Source organism: Schistocerca nitens, chromosome 9, assembly GCF_023898315.1.
Source record: "Schistocerca nitens isolate TAMUIC-IGC-003100 chromosome 9, iqSchNite1.1, whole genome shotgun sequence".
NCBI lineage: Eukaryota > Metazoa > Arthropoda > Insecta > Orthoptera > Acrididae > Schistocerca > Schistocerca nitens.
Window position 1 is genome coordinate 433,061,339 of NC_064622.1, and position 19,725 is coordinate 433,081,063.

Consider the following 19,725-nt stretch of genomic DNA (forward strand, 5'->3'; position numbering starts at 1 on the left):
GAACTACACTTGACATACTATTTATTGCAATACTTGTGTCATCTGCAAACAAAACGAACTCTGCTTCTGGCAGTGTAACTGATGAGAGATCATTAATGTACACAAGAAAAAGCAATGGCCCTAAGATGGATCCTTGTGGGACACCACATGTAATTTCTTCCCATTCTGATGATGACTGATGACTTAATTCACTAGTCCCTTGCACTGACACCCTTTGTTTCCTGTTAGTGAGGTATGACTTGAACCATTCTGCAGCACTGCCCATGACACCATAGAATTCTAATTTACTTAAAAGGATGTTGTGGTTCACACAGTCAAATGCCTTTGACAAATCACAGAAAATACCTGCTGCTTGTAATTTGTTATTTAATGGATTAAGTACATTTTCACTGTAGGTGTAAATAACCTTCTCAATTCAATTCAATTCAATTTATTAGCGTCCTTGTAGTACATCATCGAAATGACATAGGACTTGTCAATAAACATTACAATTTAAAATACATATACATGAAAATTTGTAATTGAATTTACTTGTCACTTAGACATTACAATTTTAATAGAACTTTTAGAACATTAACATAAAAATATACAAGTAGGATAACAACGTACAAAAAAAAAAAGTTAGTGATTCTCACATCAAAGATTATTTACATTCTTACATTAACACTGTTTCACACTTTCATAGAAACAGCAAGTATTTAAATGTGAGCAATTACACATATTTATTATGTCAGGGAAATATTAACTGCGCATTTATTGTCAACGATTCATAAACTCTTCAATACTTTAAAAACTATTGCTCAATAACATGTTTTTTAATTCTCTTTTAAATATGTACAGTTTTGGTATTATTTTTAGTTCTTTGGGGAGAGCACTGTAGAGGATTTTGGGTTGGTATAGTACACTTTTGTGATACATAGCTGTTTTATGGATTTCTCTGTGGAAATCATTCCTATTCCTTGTTTCGTAGTTGTGAAATTCTCTGTTTAATGTAGAAAATTCCTCGTGTTCTTTTAAGAAACATATGCTTTCATATATGTATAAAGATGGTAGTGTCATGATTTTTAATTCTTTGAAAGCTTGCCTACAAGAATCTCTATATCCTATACCTTTTATTATTCTGACTGCCTTCTTTTGTAGTCTAAATGAGTGTTTTGTTACACTGATGTTCCCCCAAAACTGTACGCCGTATCTTAATAAACTGTGCATGAATGAGAAATAAACACATAACACTGTTTTAATATTACATGAGCTTTTAAGCATTCTAAGTATATAACATGTTTGACTTAATTTTTTGTTCAATGATATTACATGCTTTTCCCATCTTAAGTGTTCATCAAACCATACTCCCAAGAATTTAGTGTATGATGCTTGTTCAATCTTACACTTACCCAGTTCTACTGTAAGGTTAGTTTTTATTTTATTTGTAATATGTCTGAAGTTGATCCACGTTGTTTTTTTGGCATTCACAATGAGTCTGTTTTCATTAAACCATCTGTCTGCTTCGTCTGTTGCTAATGTGACTTTTTCCTGTAAGTCAGCTTCACTATTTGCTTTAACAAACAAACTTGTATCATCAGCAAACAGTACTGCCTCTGCTTCAGATAGTTGACTTGGTAGGTCATTGATAAATATTAAAAACAGTAATGGCCCTAATACAGATCCCTGGGGTACTCCATACAAAACTCTCTCGAATCTTGATGAATATGTCCTATCTGCCTGGCTTATCTCCACCTTCTGATACCTGTCTGACAGATATGATTCAAACCATTGGTGGGCAACTCCACGTATCCCATAGGCATATAACTTCCTAAGCAGTAACTTATGGTCCATGACATCAAAGGCCTTTGATAAGTCTAAAAACAATCCACAATTTAATTCCTTTCTGTTTATGGAATTTAGAACAAGTTGCAAAAAATTGAAGATAGCTGTTTCAGTTGATTTATTTTTACGGAAACCATTTTGCACATTAACCAATATTCTATTCTTAATAAGAAATTTGTATAGTCTCTGATACATTATCCTTTCTATTATTTTTGAGAAACCTGACAACATTGATAAAGGCCTAAAGTTACTAACATCATATTTATCACCATTCTTGTAAAGTGACTTTATAGTAGACATTTTAAGTTTTGATGGAAACACCCCTGTCTTAAAAGATTCATTTATAATTTCAGTGAGATGCGAGGCTATGTTTCTTGCACTTTGCTTAATGACTTTGTCAGGAATCCCATCACACCCACATGACATTTTATTTTTTAACTTATTTATAGCATTTAGTACCTCTGAATCAGTTACTGGATAAAGGAACATTGTCATGTCATTCATGGGGATTTTAACCTTGCTATTGGAATTGCATTTAGTTTTAATTAAATTTATGGCTATATTTGTGAAATTTTCATTAAATATGTTGGCAATCTGAAGTGGGTCCTTAACAGTTTTACCCCCACTTTTAATGACAAAGCTGTTATCTTTTCTTTTGTGTCTACCAATATTTTTATTTATTACCTCCCAAGTTGACTTCATTTTATTGTTACCTTTCTCAATATAGGTATCATTAAAAGCTTCTTAGCTGCAATTATTACTTTCTTGTACAGGCTTCTATAACATTTCACATGTGCTTTCAGTACTACATTCTTCCTGGCTGATTTATTTAGCTTTCTGAGAGTGTCTGATGACTTTCTAATCCCCTGTGTAACCCATGTTTTGGTTTTATGTTTAGTTTTGACTCTTTTTATAGGAAAGGCAACATCGAAGCAGTGTTTGTAGCTTTCAAGGAATGAGTCAAACTTTCTGTTGACATCACCACTTGATTCACTACCCCAGTTGTTATTTTCCAGAATGTAATTAAAAATTCTTATGCTGTCATCATTTATAAATCTCCTTTCTCTGTAATTGTTATTGATAACAGGGTCCTTGTAAGATGTGACATTTAAACTCAATTTGATACCCTTGTGATCTGAGAAACCAGTGTCAATTACTTCAGTGTTATATTCACACTTGTCCTTGTTTATAAATACTTGATCTATTATAGTTTCAGACATATTTCCGCATCTGGTAACTTCATTTACAGTTGCCATCATATTATGACACAAAAACAGATTGCACAGTTGCTGTTGTTTACTACAATCATTCTTAAAGTTAACATTAAAATCACCAAGAACAATTACATTATGTTTAAGTTCATTCAGCAGTCCCTCAAGGTTTTCCATAAAAATGGCAAAGTTGCCCAGTGGTGATCGGTACAAACACACAATAGTAATTTTTAATTTGGTTAGCTCACATATACTGTATTCAAAATCTTTTTCTATGCATTTTAGTTTACATTTAATTTCTTTTGATTCTACCCCTGTCCTAACATAAATACATGTCCCACCCCCTTTATGGTTGATTCTACAAAATTTGCTAATCATTTCAAAATTTGGAATAATTATGCTAGACGCTTGCATTTCTTTTACCCAGTGCTCACTTATGCATAGTATGTTAATGTCTTTTAGATAGTCAGTTAATAGAACTTCTATTTCAGCTAATTTACTTTCTAGTCCTTGCACATTTTAGTATACAACTGTTAAAGTTTCGTGTAGTGGATTTGCTGCACTATTTACCTTTGTACTTTCTTGTTGCTGACACTGTAAAGATTCTACCTTTTCTTCTTCTTCAAATTGCGAAGGTCCCATAAAAAATAGTCACTACGCACAGCAGCTCTTCTTATCCTGAGGCTCTTCCTTTGAGATGTCTGCAGAGCAGCTGATGAGTTTCTGGATCTAATTGAATGGTTCTTGGCTGTTGGTGTGGTTGCAGTCCTAGTTACAAGTGAGCATGAAGCATTAAGTGTGTCGAATGTGCTGACAGCTTCATCCTTGGAGGTTTCAGGTGCACATGAGTTTACACTAGGTTTGTAGGCTTTCTCATCTGAAGAAATTGTTTCCTCTTCAACTCTGCTGGATGTTCCTGACATTTCTGCTGGTACCCCATATTCTACCACTCCTTCGGATACTGGTACCGGTATGTTAGGTATCTCTCTCATCTTAGACGTTTCCTTGCAAATTTCTATTTGCTCAGTTACTGCTATGGTGAGGATACCAGGCAGTTTGTGTTGATCATTGAAATTATTTATTGTTTTCATAATTAGAGCACAGACATACAGTTGTCCTGCTCTATTTAGGAGACCTCCACTGTTTATGAAATGTTGTTTTCTGAAATCTAGCTGGACAAATGTTGAATTTGGGTAGCACTTTGTTATTTTGTGAAGCAGTCTTAGTTTTTTTTATTTCTTCGTTAACACGAGATTTCTTAAAAAAATCGTATGGAATGCTGGTTACCATCACATGTACATTTTTGAGCTTTTCGAGCGTCTCTCTTAGCGCTCGTCTTGCTGATAATACATCATTGCAGCGGACGTCTACTCCGCCCCCTAGGATTAGAACCCTTCAGAAATCCAAACTATGTTCTTGATAATATGTTATTTGTGGTCAGATGGTTGAGCAGCTGCCTGTACATTACTTTTTCTAAAATTTTTGAGAATGCTGGCAAAAGTGAAATCGGTCTGTAGTTTGATGGTATCTCTTTATCCCCTTTCTTGAATAGAGGCTTAACATCTGCATATTTTAGCCAGTCAGGAAATGTCCCAGTTATAATTGACTGGTTACACAAGTAACTTAGAATTGTACTAAACTCACAAGAACATGCCTTAATTAACTTTGTTGATAGTTCATCGTACCCACTAGAATGTTTTGTTTTTGAAGATTTTATTATGGACGATATTTCTTTTGATGAAGTGAGTGATATATTCATGTCCTTGAAGCTATTTGTGAAGGCTAGTTTCAGATATTCAAGGGCATTATTTACTGATCCTGAAAGTCCCATTCTATCAGTAACAGATATAAAGTACTTGTTAAATAGATTTGCCACACTATGCCCATCAGTTACTAATGTGTCATCTACCCTTAGTGCTATTTGCTCCTGTTCCTTTCTGGTTCTGCCAGTCTGCTCTTTCACTATATCCCATATTGTTTTTATTTTGTTCCCTGACATTGCTATCTTCTTCTCGTAGTGCATTTGTTTAGACGTCTGAATTACTTTTTTAAATGTTTTACAGTATTCCTTGTATTTAGATAAATCACCAGCATTGGAGCTATTCTTGGTCGACAGATACATTTTCCTTTTTGTCTTACAGGAAATCTTTATTCCTTGTGTAATCCAAGGTTTTATTATAGACTTCTGTTTAATTTGAGTAACTTTCAGAGGAAAACAGTTTTTGAACATGGTACTGACAATGTTCATGAATGTGTTATATTTTTCATTCATGTCATGAGCACTATAAACATCTTTCCAGTTCATATCTTTGAGCAGTTTTCTAAAACACTCAATTTTTGGTTGATTGACTACTCTCCTGTACTCAGATTTAGCAGTCTTGGTAATCTGCTTAGAATTTACATCTAAAACAAGGAGCTGCATGTCATGATCTGATAGTCCATTTATAACAGGTTTTATGATATGCTTTTGTTCCTTTGATTTGTCTATAAAAATGTTATCAATGGCTGTCCTTGAGGATTTAGTGATCCTAGTTGGAAAGTTTACAGTGTGAGTTAGATTGAAAGACAACATTACTAACTGCAGTGAATGTTTATTGGAAGATTGCATTAGAAAATCTGTATTAAAGTCACCAGCAATCAAAATTTCTTTGTTTCTTCCTGTTAAATAACGCAAAAGAGCTTCTAGATGATCTAAGAATAGATTATAATTTCCTGCAGTCGCTCGGTAAATAGTTACTATTATGTAGGATCTGTTATGGAACTCTACTTCTGTTGCACATGCTTCTAGATGCTGCTCTAAACAGAATTTATTAATGTCAATGTTCTTGAATTTATGACAGTTTTCGATGAATGTGGCAACTCCTCCTCCATCCATATCTACTCTGCAGAAGTAGGAAGCTAGCTTAAATCCTGAAATGTCTAACATATCTATATCAGTGGTCACTTGATGTTCAGAGAGGCAGATTATGTCAATTTGGTTAGATGAATTCATTTCATCGATACAAATGAGTAGTTCATCAACTTTATTTCTAAGTCCTGGAATGTTCTGGTGTAATAAAGATAACAGATACTGCATACTAATGGGATTGTAACTGCTTTGGCGAAGATGAACTGGCAGTTTCTGATTACTTTCTGTTAAACACTGTTTAAATGGAGGCTGTATGATAAAATCTGACTCCTGTTCATGTGTTTTCTCAAACTGAGTGTGTCTGCCAATCTCTCTTAAAACTGCTTGATGTCATGACTCTCTTTTATACACTGTCTACTTTTCCTAGAACTGATCTCACTGTAAACCTGCTGATTTGTTCTACCTTCCCAGCTGGAATCCAGTTCTTCACAAATAATCTTGATGACTCTTTTTAATCTGTCACTGTCACTATAACCCCTGCAAGTAACCCATAAAGTTTCTAGCATCACATCTAAATTATAATGTCTGTCCACATGTTCCTTATCTGATGATACCTACCCAGTTTCCATTGGTACAATCTGGTTCTCATATTCTTCACAAATACTTCTGACATCATCTTCTTCACCATTAATTAAATCTTCTTTAACCTCCATATACACCATACCGTCTAATTCTTCCTCCCATTCATCATTACTACTGTCACTTTCACTATCAACGTCATCACACATGCTGTCATCTCCAATGCTAGGCACTTCTACAGCATCTTTACAATGATAATCAGAATTGTTGACAAGAACACCAGTACAAGCATCATCACTTAAGTGCTCAGTGGTGATAGATTCTTCCTCCATTAATTTACTTAATCCAAACTCATCAGGATTATTATCACAACCAACATTTTCTTCGCAAAATTCTTTGCCACATTGATTATATAGACTTGAGATAGTTTCCTCCTGTAATGGAACCTCTTCAACTTTCTCACAGATGCTATTACTTCTATCTTCAACACTTTCATTCATACTTTCCCAGATTTTACTGTCAAACTATAATTTGCTAATCTGATGTGCTCATCTTACATTATTTCTGTCATTACCATTCCAATATCTTCAATTACTCTGTCTTATGTAATTATTTTTGATTTTTCTAGACCGGTGGTGTTTAGCCTGATTTTGATAGCTCTGAATGAGGCATCTGTCAGTTTAAATTGCCTTGTCTGGGTTGGTGATTATCTAATAGCCTGTTACTATTCTCCCAAGGTTTCTCCCTGTTGTCATGTCCTCTGTTTCCATTCCCATTACTATGGTTGATCCATCTGTTATCACTTCTTTTGTAACCACTATTATTATTCTGATTTTCATTATCATTCGTGCCTTGATTCCTGCTCTGATTCCATGCAAATCCGCCCCCTCCTCACCACCAATGGTTGATTGCCAAATCTTCCATTACTTAACCTCTCATTTCTTTCAGAGGCTCTATCCAACTTATCTACATATCTCAAGAACTGATCTATAGTCATCTAGTCCATAAATCAACTCGCACTCTACTCTTTTCGGTATTCTTCCTAAGACATCTATTTTAATTAGTTTGTCAAAAGGTTTGTCTAGGTGTACTAATTTCCTCAATTGGTTTTCACAAAAATACTTCAAGCTACCATCACCTTCCCTATACATTTGACCATTCAAAAACTCACTTTTAATCCTAGCTTGCTCAGATTCTGATCAAAACTTATTTAAAAACTTTCTCTCAAATTCATCATATGACATGGTAGAATTAACATCTGATTGGCCCACGAGATTGCTTCTCCGTCCAAAAATCGCTTAACAAATTTAATCTTAACATCGTCTGTCATGTCATTACTAAAATCATCTTGACAATCCTGTAAAAAATCAACAGGATGCAATTTTCCATCTCCTGGGAAGCATTTTAAAGGTATGTCACCCCATACACAATTAATATTGCTAACAAAATTTCCTACAACTTTCTTCCTTAAATCTACAACATTATTTTTACAAAAATCTATTTTTTTGATAACACTTCAGTTCTACAATACTATTTGATTTGTAATGTCTGTAAGTTTTGACTCAGAGTTCCTTTTGTAAGATTCTACTTTTTCTTCTAAAATTCTCCTAGTCAAGACAACCTCTACTTTCAGTTTAGAATTTTCTACTTCTACATGTTTATCTAATTTTTCGAATCTCTCTTCATTTTTGGATGACTCTTGTGTGAAGTTAGTTTCTAATATCTCCAACCTTCCTTCTACTGCTCCTACACGAGTATTAAGTTCACCCTGCCCTGTCTCAACAGCAATTTTTAGTGTTGCCGAGCCCTCCTGGATTTCCCTTATCTGATTAGTATTTTCACTTAATTGCTGACTCAACTGTTGGCTTTGCTGACCAAGATCCTGAATAATCTGTCCCACCTGTTCCGTCACTTCTAGCCTAATCTGTCCCATCTGTTCCTTCACCTCTTGCCTAATCTGACCCGTCTGTTCCTTTGCTTCTTTCATATGCTGCATTAATAACATTAACAAATCATCTCTGCCTACTCTTCCCTGTGCAATTGGAGTACTCATGGTGAAGTTTTCACTGGAGCCCTCTCCACCAAAGCTTTGAAATATACTTTCATTGCTACTGGGTGATAGTTCACTGCTACTTGCTCCTAGGTCCGAAGTGTTTTCTACAGATTCACTACTAACACCTTTTATCTCACTCATTTTTACATAGACTTCATTAGCCACAGTTATCATAAAATATAAAACTTCCCACAAAAATGTTTGCCACTTTCACAAAAACAATAATTAAGAAATTAAACTGTTAATCATCTGATGGCTGATGGTGCTGTCTGAAAGTTTGGTCCTTTTTTATCCTCACCCACTCTTCCCATGCAGCAACATCCATTCATTCTGTGCATCCATAACACAAAATTTTTCAAGACAATTTATGCTTGGCATTCGTCTTACATTACCTGAAACAGTCACTTGTTAAACATATTTCCACATTTCAAACATTGATCCCAGCTCAACTCCACCATTTGTAACGATGCTATATTCTTGAACTTTACTTGAATTAACTGAACTTGGCCAGGAGTTCATTTGATGGATGAAAATAATAATTTCCAATTCACAAAATTTATTGACAACTGATCTGCATACTCGTCACGTTAACAAAGCACTGACTGACATACTTCACTGATCTCTTTGACTGACAAAAGATTTAGGAACCAGGTTTTAAATTGTAAGACATTTCCAGGGGCAGATGTGGATTCTGACCACAATCTATTGGTTATGAACTGCAGATTGAAACTGAAGAAACTGCAAAAAGATGGGAATTTAAGGAGATGGGACCTGGATAAACTGAAAGAACCAGAGGTTGTAGAGAGTTTCAGGGAGAGCATAAGGGAACAATTGACAGGAATGGGGGAAAGAAATACAGTAGAAGAAGAATGGGTAGCTCTGAGGGATGAAGTAGTGAAGGCAGCAGAGGATCAAGTAGGTAAAAAGACGAGGGCTAATAGAAATCCTTGGGTAACAGAAGAAATATTGAATTTAATTGATGAAAGGAGAAAATATAAAAATGCAGTAAATGAAGCAGGCGAAAGGGAATACAAACGTCTCAAAAATGAGATCGACAGAAAGTGCAAAATGGCTAAGCAGGGATGGCTAGAGGACAAATGTAAGGATGTAGAGGCTTGTCTCACTAGGGGTAAGATAGATACTGCCTACAGGAAAATTAAAGAGACCTTTGGAGAGAAGAGAACCACTTGTATGAATATCAAGAGCTCAGATGGCAACCCAGTTCTAAGCAAAGAAGGGAAGGCAGAAAGGTGGAAGGAGTATATAGAGGGTTTATACAAGGGCGATGTACTTGAGGACAGTATAATGGAAATGGAAGAGGATGTAGATGAAGATGAAATGGGAGATAAGATACTGTGTGACGAGTTTGACAGAGCACTGAAAGACCTGAGTCGAAACAAGGCCCCGGGAGTAGACAACATTCCATTAGAACTACTGATGGCCTTGGGAGAGCCAGTCATGACAAAACTCTACCATCTGGTGAGCAAGATGTATGAGACAGGCGAAATACCCACAGACTTCAAGAAGAATATAATAATTCCAATACCAAAGAAAGCAGGTGTTGACAGATGTGAAAATTACCGAACTATCAGTTTAATAAGTCACAGCTGCAAAATACTAACACGAATTCTTTACAGACGAATGGAAAAACTGGTAGAAGCGGACCTCGGGGAAGATCAGTTTGGATTCCGTAGAAATGTCGGAACATGTGAGGCAATACTAACCTTACGACTTATCTTAGAAGAAAGATTAAGAAAAGGCAAACCTATGTTTCTAGCGTTTGTAGACTTGGAGAAAGCTTTTGACAACGTTAACTGGAATACTCTCTTCCAAATTCTGAAGGTGGCAGGGGTAAAATACAGGGAGCGAAAGGCTATTTACAATTTGTACAGAAACCAGATGGCAGTTATAAGAGTCGAGGGGCATGAAAGGGAAGTAGTGGTTGGGAAAGGAGTGAGACAGGGTTGTAGCCTCTCCCCGATGTTATTCAATCTGTATATTGAGCAAGCAGTAAAGGAAACAAAAGAAAAATTCGGAGTAGGTATTAAAATTCATGGAGAAGAAGTAAAAACTTTGAGGTTCGCCGATGACATTGTAATTCTGTCAGAGACAGCAAAGGACTTGGAAGAGCAGTTGAACGGAATGGACAGTATCTTGAAAGGAGGATATAAGATGAACATCAACAAAAGCAAAACGAGGATAATGGAATGTAGTCAAATTAAATCGGGTGATGCTGAGGGGATTAGATTAGGAAATGAGACACTTAAAGTAGTAAAGGAGTTTTGCTATTTAGGGAGTAAAATAACTGATGATGGTCGAAGTAGAGAGGATATAAAATGTAGATTGGCAATGGCAAGGAAATCGTTTCTGAAGAAGAGAAATTTGTTAACATCGAGTATAGATTTAAGTGTCAGGAAGTCGTTTCTGAAAGTATTTGTATGGAGTGTAGCCATGTATGGAAGTGAAACATGGACGATAACCAGTTCGGACAAGAAGAGAATAGAAGCTTTCGAAATGTGGTGCTACAGAAGAATGCTGAAGATAAGGTGGGTAGATCACGTAACTAATGAGGAGGTATTGAATAGGATTGGGGAGAAGAGAAGTTTGTGGCTCAACTTGACTAGAAGAAGGGATCGGTTGGTAGGACATGTTTTGAGGCATCAAGGGATCACAAATTTAGCATTGGAGGGCAGCGTGGAGGGTAAAAATCGTAGAGGGAGACCAAGAGATCAATACACTAAGCAGATTCAGAAGGATGTAGGTTGCAGTAGGTACTGGGAGATGAAGAAGCTTGCACAGGATAAGTAGCATGGAGAGCTGCATCAAACCAGTCTCAGGACTGAAGACCACAACAACAACAACATACTAAATATCTGTTAATTCAACTTCTCAACTAGGTTTTTGATTTTTAACCTGTACATAAGTTTGTTAATGACAACAATCCACTGACAATTATGATAATATATGTTTTTCCAGAACTTTCTATATGCTTTCAGAATGAATACCAAGTGTTTTAACAAACTTGACAGAATGATATATATAAATACACACATACAAGACCTTAGGAAGCACTAAATTAGATAATTATCCGGATGCATGTAAAAAAAAAAGGTGGTATCAGACATTCCATTAGAGTTTTGGGGAAGGCTGTATCGTTATACCATCATAGTGCATGAAATTTACATCACCTGAGATGGAGAAGTGGTTCATACATTTATTGCACTTTTATCAATGTCTTATACTGAAATCCATATCTTTTGCTGTCTCTCCCTAAGTTGTGACAGAAGATATTGTTGATGTGATCATCCTATCAGGTTATCATATTATACTTAATTTTCCATTTGTTATCTGATTGCAAAGGCTTGTACTAATGTTGGGATTAGAATTTAGATTGTACTTCCTTTCATTACATATTCACAGCAATATAAAAAGAACACTACACTTCACAGGCGGTCATTGTATTAATCCACACTACATAATTACTCTTTCCTATGGATTACATGGGAAGAAGACAACAATAAATTATGCATACTAACAGTTTACTACGGAAATAGAGTGGCATTCTGAGAATGCTCCCAAAGCTCCTTATTGGATATCCCATTGCCTCAAACACATGTTTCAAACATGTCCTATCCACTTGGCCCACTGATAGCCAAATTTGCTGCTCCTAGATGGCAGGTCATTCCTGTAAAATAATAAGTGATGCTCTATGGTACAATGTTCATAAAAGATATTCAGGTTAATACAAACAAGAAGTCATCAATACCTAAGTGTTGTCTTTGCCATGATGGGCAAAGATGTGCAGATGTGCAAAGACATGAGTGTTGCAGTGGCAATAAATGCATCAGCTGGCAGGACAGTTGCTGTAGGCAGTGGAGAAGAGGAGTTACCAGATGCAACACAGCAATGCATATGGCTAGTGCAGCTGCTGAGGCAGTCAAGGGGACCTGTGATAAAGACAATGTCCATATGTTGATAACATTGGCAGACAAAGTTCATGCAACATTCTACAGTACACATGTAGCAAACATGACTATTGTCACAGATGGTTGCACACATTAACAGACCACAGCAATACAGAAGGGCCAGCACATGGATATTACTTAGCAACTATATGAGCTTACAGAGCAATCTGATGTGCTGTAGAGGAGGATGTCAGTGTTATTGCAAAACAAGAGCAACTTACCTCGGTGAGGAACAAGCAACAACAGAGCTGCCAGGAGCAGATTTGCTGGTGTCACTGATGGTTCAGCAACAGAGCAATAAGATGCATAAAACTATGCAAACAGCCAAATGGCAACAGCAGCCAGCTGTAGGTGTGGCAGTCATTAAAAAACAACAGGAATACCTTCAGCAAATAGGTGAGCACAGGAAGGGAACTGGCATGGCAAGTAACTTGTCAAGCTTACCTGCCTCTTCAAACACTTTCCACATTAAAGACAAGACATTTGGGTGCTACTACCCATTTGATTCAGCATCAGGTGCACTGTCAGCCAGCGATGGAAAAACTGCAACCACAACCTCACAAATGCATCTCATGGCAGTGAATAAGTCACTAATAGTGACATACAGAAAGTGTGAAATGGGGTTAGATTTAAGCTTCGAGCAGAGTTACTGATGAACCTTTGTAGTAGTGGAGGTGGCAGAGTCCATACAAGATGTCAGTTTTTTGTGTCAGATAAGAATAAAGGAAATATCAGTGGTGCACAAATGAGGAAGGATGGAGAAGCCATCACAGATATGCCAGGATGTGAAAAAAATCAGACCATGAGTTACACACACAGTTTTGTGATAACTGGTGAAAGTGTCAGCAGCATGGTGCATATGCAAAAGGTGTTGCATGGTGCACTGTGCCACATTTATACAACTTCAGGTCAATGCCAATTGGCATCACCACTGAACATGGTAAAAAGAAAGATGGTGGCTGGAGACTGTGGCAACTGTCATGTGGTAAATGTTTGCACAGTGCCAGACCACTACCCAGCACCTAACACTAGGGATTTTACCGGTGTTCTAGCAGGAGTGACAATATTTAATGTAACTCACTGCAAGAATAAATACCATCCAATTCAAGTTATGGGAAAGGATATATGGCAGACAGCAATAACACCATTCAGTTTATTTGAGTACATGCAAATGCTGTTTAGCTTGAAGAATTTGATGCAGACATGGCTGCTGTTTACTGATTAGGTGCAAATGGACTGCAGTGTTTTTTTCATGTATTTTGATGATATATTGGTGTACCCAAACTTGGTGTTGCAAGAAGAGCACCTGAGCACTGTTTTAGACAGCATCAACAACTGTAGAGAAAATAGTCCCTATCACCTCCCCATCAAACTGAACAGTGCAAGTTGGCTTTCATTCTCTGGAACAGAACCAGTTGATAGTTCCTTTATTTCTTGAATTTTGTTATTGTTCCTAGACTTTATTTTGTGTCTCTTTATACAGTTCATGCCTAAGATTGGTAATAAAATTTATATCAATCCTGAAGCACGGTGATAATTCGGATACAACATATTAATAGTCAGGGTGTCTATAATTTCTTTAAATTATGCCCTCATTTTAACAGTGTGCTGTTTACTTAACGTAAATAGTGATTATAATCTCCTGGTTTTACAGCTGACAGCAGCCTTCCAGCCACCACATCTCTTAATTCTTTCATTCGTGATCATGCCAGTCTTAAAGGAACAAAGTATATGTGCTATGAGGGAGGCTGTGGTGCTTGCATTGTCATGATCACTGCTCTTCACCCTGTCACAAAGAAAAAACAGTCTTTTGCAGTTAATTCGGTAAGCTTTAGTCAGTGTTCAAAAAGGATTGTGTTTTCTATTCTCTTGAAAGTAAGACAGAAAATTTCTATTTTTTTTTCCCTATGCATGTGACTGATGGAAATTTATGAGTTTTCTGCATTATTAAAAATTATTATTTTTTAACCTGTAACAAGATAACTGTCAAATTTGGAGATTTAGTGCTTCCATATGCCAATGTTTGCTTACAAATATTAGTTGTAAAAGTCAGATGCTCAGGATAACAATATACTAGGAAAAAGTGCATCTACTGATAAATTGCTTAGACAGGAAGAACCATGGAACTGATGGAAACACTGAATGTGAAAATATGCACTTAAACCTGATCAGTTGTAACTAAAAAAAAAAAAAAAAAATAGTTAATTGTAAAGAAAGGCACAGAATGAAGATCAGAAATGTAGATTAGATAAAATAAGTAAAAGTCTCTTAGATCTCATTGTTAGACAGGAACAGGTAAAGCAGCTGGTGAAGTAAAGAAAGTGAGAACGGGAATGATAACCTAAATACTTTTAGTGAGATGGAGACAGCTAAATTTTGAGAGCCAAGTACCTGAAAGGGAGCACAATACATGTTTGTAGACAGGAAATGTACTAAAACAGAGAATGGTTCTGATATGTCTTATTTGTCAGTAGAATGTGTTTCAGATTCAAGTAAATACTAGTTGTCTCTCTCTCTTATAATATGCACATACATGTTAACACACAAAAATGTATAAAGAAAAATGTGGAAAAGCAGTCATCTAAAACTAACTGATGTGCTGCACATAGACACTTGTAACAGCACAGAGACTTAACTATCTTTCAAGACTTTGCTAGGTGGTATGCTGATTTAATTCCTGGTGGTGTAAAATTTTTACTGCCAATATTTCACGAGCAAGAGGAGGATAAGTGGTGGTTTCTCGTCAACAGTATGTGTGCCAATGTTCTGGATTAAATTCCAAACCTCTCCACAGTATCTCATGAAGTGAGGGCATGTGCTACTGTTGATGGTGACCCATGTGCTGGATGGGGATGTTAGGCTTAGGGGCTCCTTCGTACTATTTGAAAGGCTATGTGATGGCACTGGCCTTCGCCCTCTCCCTTTCCCTCTCCCTTCCCTTCATAGATGATAACACAAACCCAAAATTATGGTGTATAGGCACTCATCAGTCATCCATTACAGTTAATTTACAAAAACAATTGCAGAGAAAACAAAGACATAAAACTGGAAAGTAAACAGAAACTAAATGAAAGAAAAAGACATCAAGATAGGCACAGCACAAGGATTGACACATGAGGTACAATAGTAAATTCATAGAAGCATGAAATATGTGGTCTAAAACTTTGCATAATTGACCTGAACAGGCTTTAGACATTTGTTTGAAATTCTATCTGCTTCTAAAGATCCTTTGATTTTTAAGGAGGCAGCAGTTGTCTTTACTTCATTTCCAGTAATGGAGTATACACTTACCCCACTTTCAGGATTGAGAAAATTGTTTCAGAATTAATTATGCACCTTATAAGGAGCCATTGTAGCATATTTATGGAGCAGCAATGAATATTTTAGCAATTATCACTTGGTTTCTAACATGTTTATCATCAATATTTAAAACAATGTCTTTCTTTTTACTGGCACAGTTGGACTCTGCCTCACTCTTTGTATCTCAGATTGCTCTGATTTTATTACACCATTGGTTGATTTTGGAGCTAAAATATGAACCTTTTGATTGTTGATTATTTTCCTTAATGTTCTACAACACTTTTTGCAATGATTTAAATGGGTAGGGTTACCTGGATTTTTTAATGTAAGGTAAAATACTCATTTTTCTTTACAAGAAATTTTTATCACCTTTGGAATCAGAACAAGTTGTATTTGGTACTGATATCTCTTTCACAATAGATGGTCACAATTTTTCAGTGGAGCAAATAATCATATTTTCAATAGTAGTACTCTGACCATCATGGTCAATGAGCCCACTTAATATTTCACTAATAATGATACTGCCAACTTTCTCTTAGTTGACAAAAATGTTATTTAATAGAGTGCTTGAATTTGGAGTTAACCTGGTATCAAAATTGGCTACTGGGATTGTTCTGTGATGCATTAGTGTTACTTCATCAAGTGGACCCTCATGTTTTTAGTGCTCCTGGGATACTTATTTCAATACTACACAGATTTGCAATGTGACAAGAGAGCGGCTGTAAACTGAAGTCAGAGATGGGTCATCTATTTTACCTGATGACAAGTGTGGTGTGCATTTTAAAAGTTTATGTATTTTCTGAATGTCAGGTTATACTTTTCACATTTGAGATTTTAATGTGGTGAAATGGCTGAGTCATTCAATTCTAGTTTAGTGATCTTCCAGCATTCGTACCTGTTATAGTTTCAGTCCAGCCTGTTGACATCTGTCAGTTTTGTCTAAAGTCTTAAGAACCAACCAACTTCAAGTTTTATTGTGTGGGTGAGCAAGTGCATGTGTGTGCATTTTGTGAAGACCTTTTTAATAGTTTGGGTGGAAACCTGCTGTGTATAATCACTTTAACAACACTAATCTTTAAATGTTTCTGTGAGGTGATAAAGACAGAGATCTAGAGCACCAAAAATTCCCTTCCATCATTGTCAAATTTCTGAACTCAAAAACACTTGGTAATTACTCCATTACCATTGCAGGAATGAAGTTTAACAATGAAGTCAGTTCATGAAAGAGTTCATAAATCTGAAGTTAGTTGAGCTACAAATTGGATGAAAATAACTATTGAAGTGCAGAATATAATAAGAAATATGAATGGCTACTTCAGGAAAGTGTATCTACCCTAATTTTGCATTCTGTTTAGCAGTTCTACATGAGCACATTTATAATTTATTTAGGATCTACTGAGATTTTCTCAAGTGCAAAACATCTGACCGTGTTATACCTGCACATATTATGTGTAAAATCAGTCATGTACAGATCATTAAGATAAGATTAATTACTGCATGCTCGAAGGCATTTATACAATCATTCCTTCTGCCTTACATACATGAATCGGATGAGAGGAAGCCCTAATAACTGATACAATGGAATATACCCTCTGCTGTGCACTTCACAGTGGTTTGCAGAGTATAAATGTAGATATAGATGTAGAAGACTGTGTGACAGAGCACCCCAAGTACTGACTGGTACATATCAACTATTTAGGCTAAGATCTAGTCTGACTGTATAAGGTCCAATCTATGCTGAAGGCAGAAGGATACAACAAATTAAAGATACAGAATGTGTACTTTATGTTGAAGTAAAGATATTAGTCAGAGCCATGTAGTAACCAGCATAAGTAGTAAGAAAAGGATAGATTGCTGCTCTACCTCTCACCTTATAGTGAAAACGATAAGCCACTGACAGGCACAACAAAAAGACTGCTAAATGAATAAGCTTTTGGCCAGAAAGCCTTTCCCTGAAGAAGGCAGCACACACATGTACACACACTGACACACACACACACACACACATGAAAATGCAACTCTGAAAATGCAACCAATGCTTTTCATGATATTGTCATTATTCTATCTTGCAATGGAGTCTCTTGCTTTGAACTGCCCACACTTACAGTTAATATATCAGTATAAATTTAAGAGGGAAACCCTTTTTATTGTTGTCAAGCTCTATACTCCACAAGCCATCAAACAGCCATTGAAGGACCTACTATAACATGCTGTTCCTGATCTTGTAACACCTTTCCCCTAAGACTAAAGATTTTCAGTATTTCATATATTGCAGGAAAAAACAAAATTGAGGTCAGTAAAGCAGAATATAAATCACTGGCATTATAAACAGCCACCCTCATTGATACTGAATATTTTAAAATGAATGTTGTAAGTTACAATGTTCTTCCAGTCTGCTTCCATTGCACTTGCAGACCCTTAAAGGCAGAGAGAAAGAACAGAAGAATCTTGACAAAGTAGTTGCTTTCCATGTGTAAACAAATTAAATCCCATAAATACCAATCTGAGGAGATCGGCACTAGTCATAAAAGGCTGTTAGCACACTTGACTAAAGTAACCTGCAGTGGGTATTTCTGGCAGTTAATGTATAATTTGGCTCATTCCACATTCTCGAAGACTCTCCTTCATGATCAAATTTGTGAAACACAGTGAGTGAGTGAATGAATAAATGGTCTCATAGTGGCCATGACTGTGAGCAATTGGGTGTCTGTGTGATTCTATGTTTGAGAGTGCACATTTATATAAGACAAAGAGTGGTAATTCAAAAGCTAGTAAAGGCCCTGTGTTGTTACATGTGTCTCTTTCTCACATGAATAAAGTTCCCAAGAAACAACTGTGGCTGAAATGATGACATGTTGATATATGAGGTTTCGTTCAATAAGTAATGCCCTAAAATTTTTTTCTCAGAATACATTTATTGTTAAGAGTGAGAATTTGGTGACAATATACATCAACATCTCTTGTCCATGTCCTATTTTTCTATTTAGTCTCCATCAAATTCTGTGGCTTTATGCCAACTTATGCAAGAGCATGTATTCCCTGCTGGTAAAAGCTCTTATCCTGTAGGCGCAGCTGTGTTTTCACTGCATGACTGATACTCTCGTCATCTTCAAAGTGTGTTCCCTGTAGAGAATCTTTAAGAGGCTCAAAGCAATGGAAGTCCAAGGATGCCAGGTCTGGACTAGGTTGGATGAGGCAGTGATATCCAACTCAATTTGTTCCAGGGTTCTCAGACTTTTGTGTGGACATGCATTCTCGTGTTGGAGCAAGATTTCTGCTGTCCAATTGAACAGGTCAGAAATGGTTCTTGAGTTTATTCAGAGTCTTCACGTATGCCTCTGAATTGATGGTTGACCCTATTGGCATCACATCCATGAGAGTGACACCATCACAATCCCAGAAGAATGCCACCATGACTTTTCCAGCAGAGGGGGTTGTCCTGAATTTCTTCTTTTGTGGTGAATGGCACAAAGTGGTGCACCCTGCTTTCATACCCCATAATGATCCATGACAGAAAGGCCTTTCCATTGATCACAAAATGCTCCAACAATTCAGTTGAAATGGCCCTTTTTTGAATCTTGTGGTCTTCTGTGAGCATTCATGGAACCCATCATGAGCACCTCTTTAAATATCCGAGAGTCTCAATCATTGCAGATGCATTTCGAATGATGACTGACACTTGTAGAGATAATTGTTGAGTTGTGATCCACCAGTCAGCATAAATAATGGCATCTACAGGATTTAGCATGTCTAGAGCAGTGGCTGTGACTTATCATGGCAGTGGCTTATCATGGAGCTTTGTTTCTGCATTTCTTAAGGCTGTAACTTTCTTTACCCATTGCCCAAATCTACTCCTAACAACTGCAGAATCACCATACACTCCACACAAACATTTATGGATGTTCACCACCATTTCTTTTTCTGCACAAAAGAATTAAATAACAG

General features: G+C 36.5%; 1 protein-coding gene across 1 annotated transcript in view; it reads left to right on the forward strand.

Moving 5' to 3' along the window:
- Window positions 1–19,725, forward strand: part of LOC126204421 (uncharacterized) — a 270,652-nt gene that overhangs the window by 68,716 nt on the left and 182,211 nt on the right. Inside the window, exon 3 of the mRNA XM_049938808.1 lies at window positions 14,135–14,304. Within this exon, the coding sequence (XP_049794765.1) occupies window positions 14,135–14,304 (170 nt within the window). The remainder of the gene's footprint in view (window positions 1–14,134; window positions 14,305–19,725) is intronic.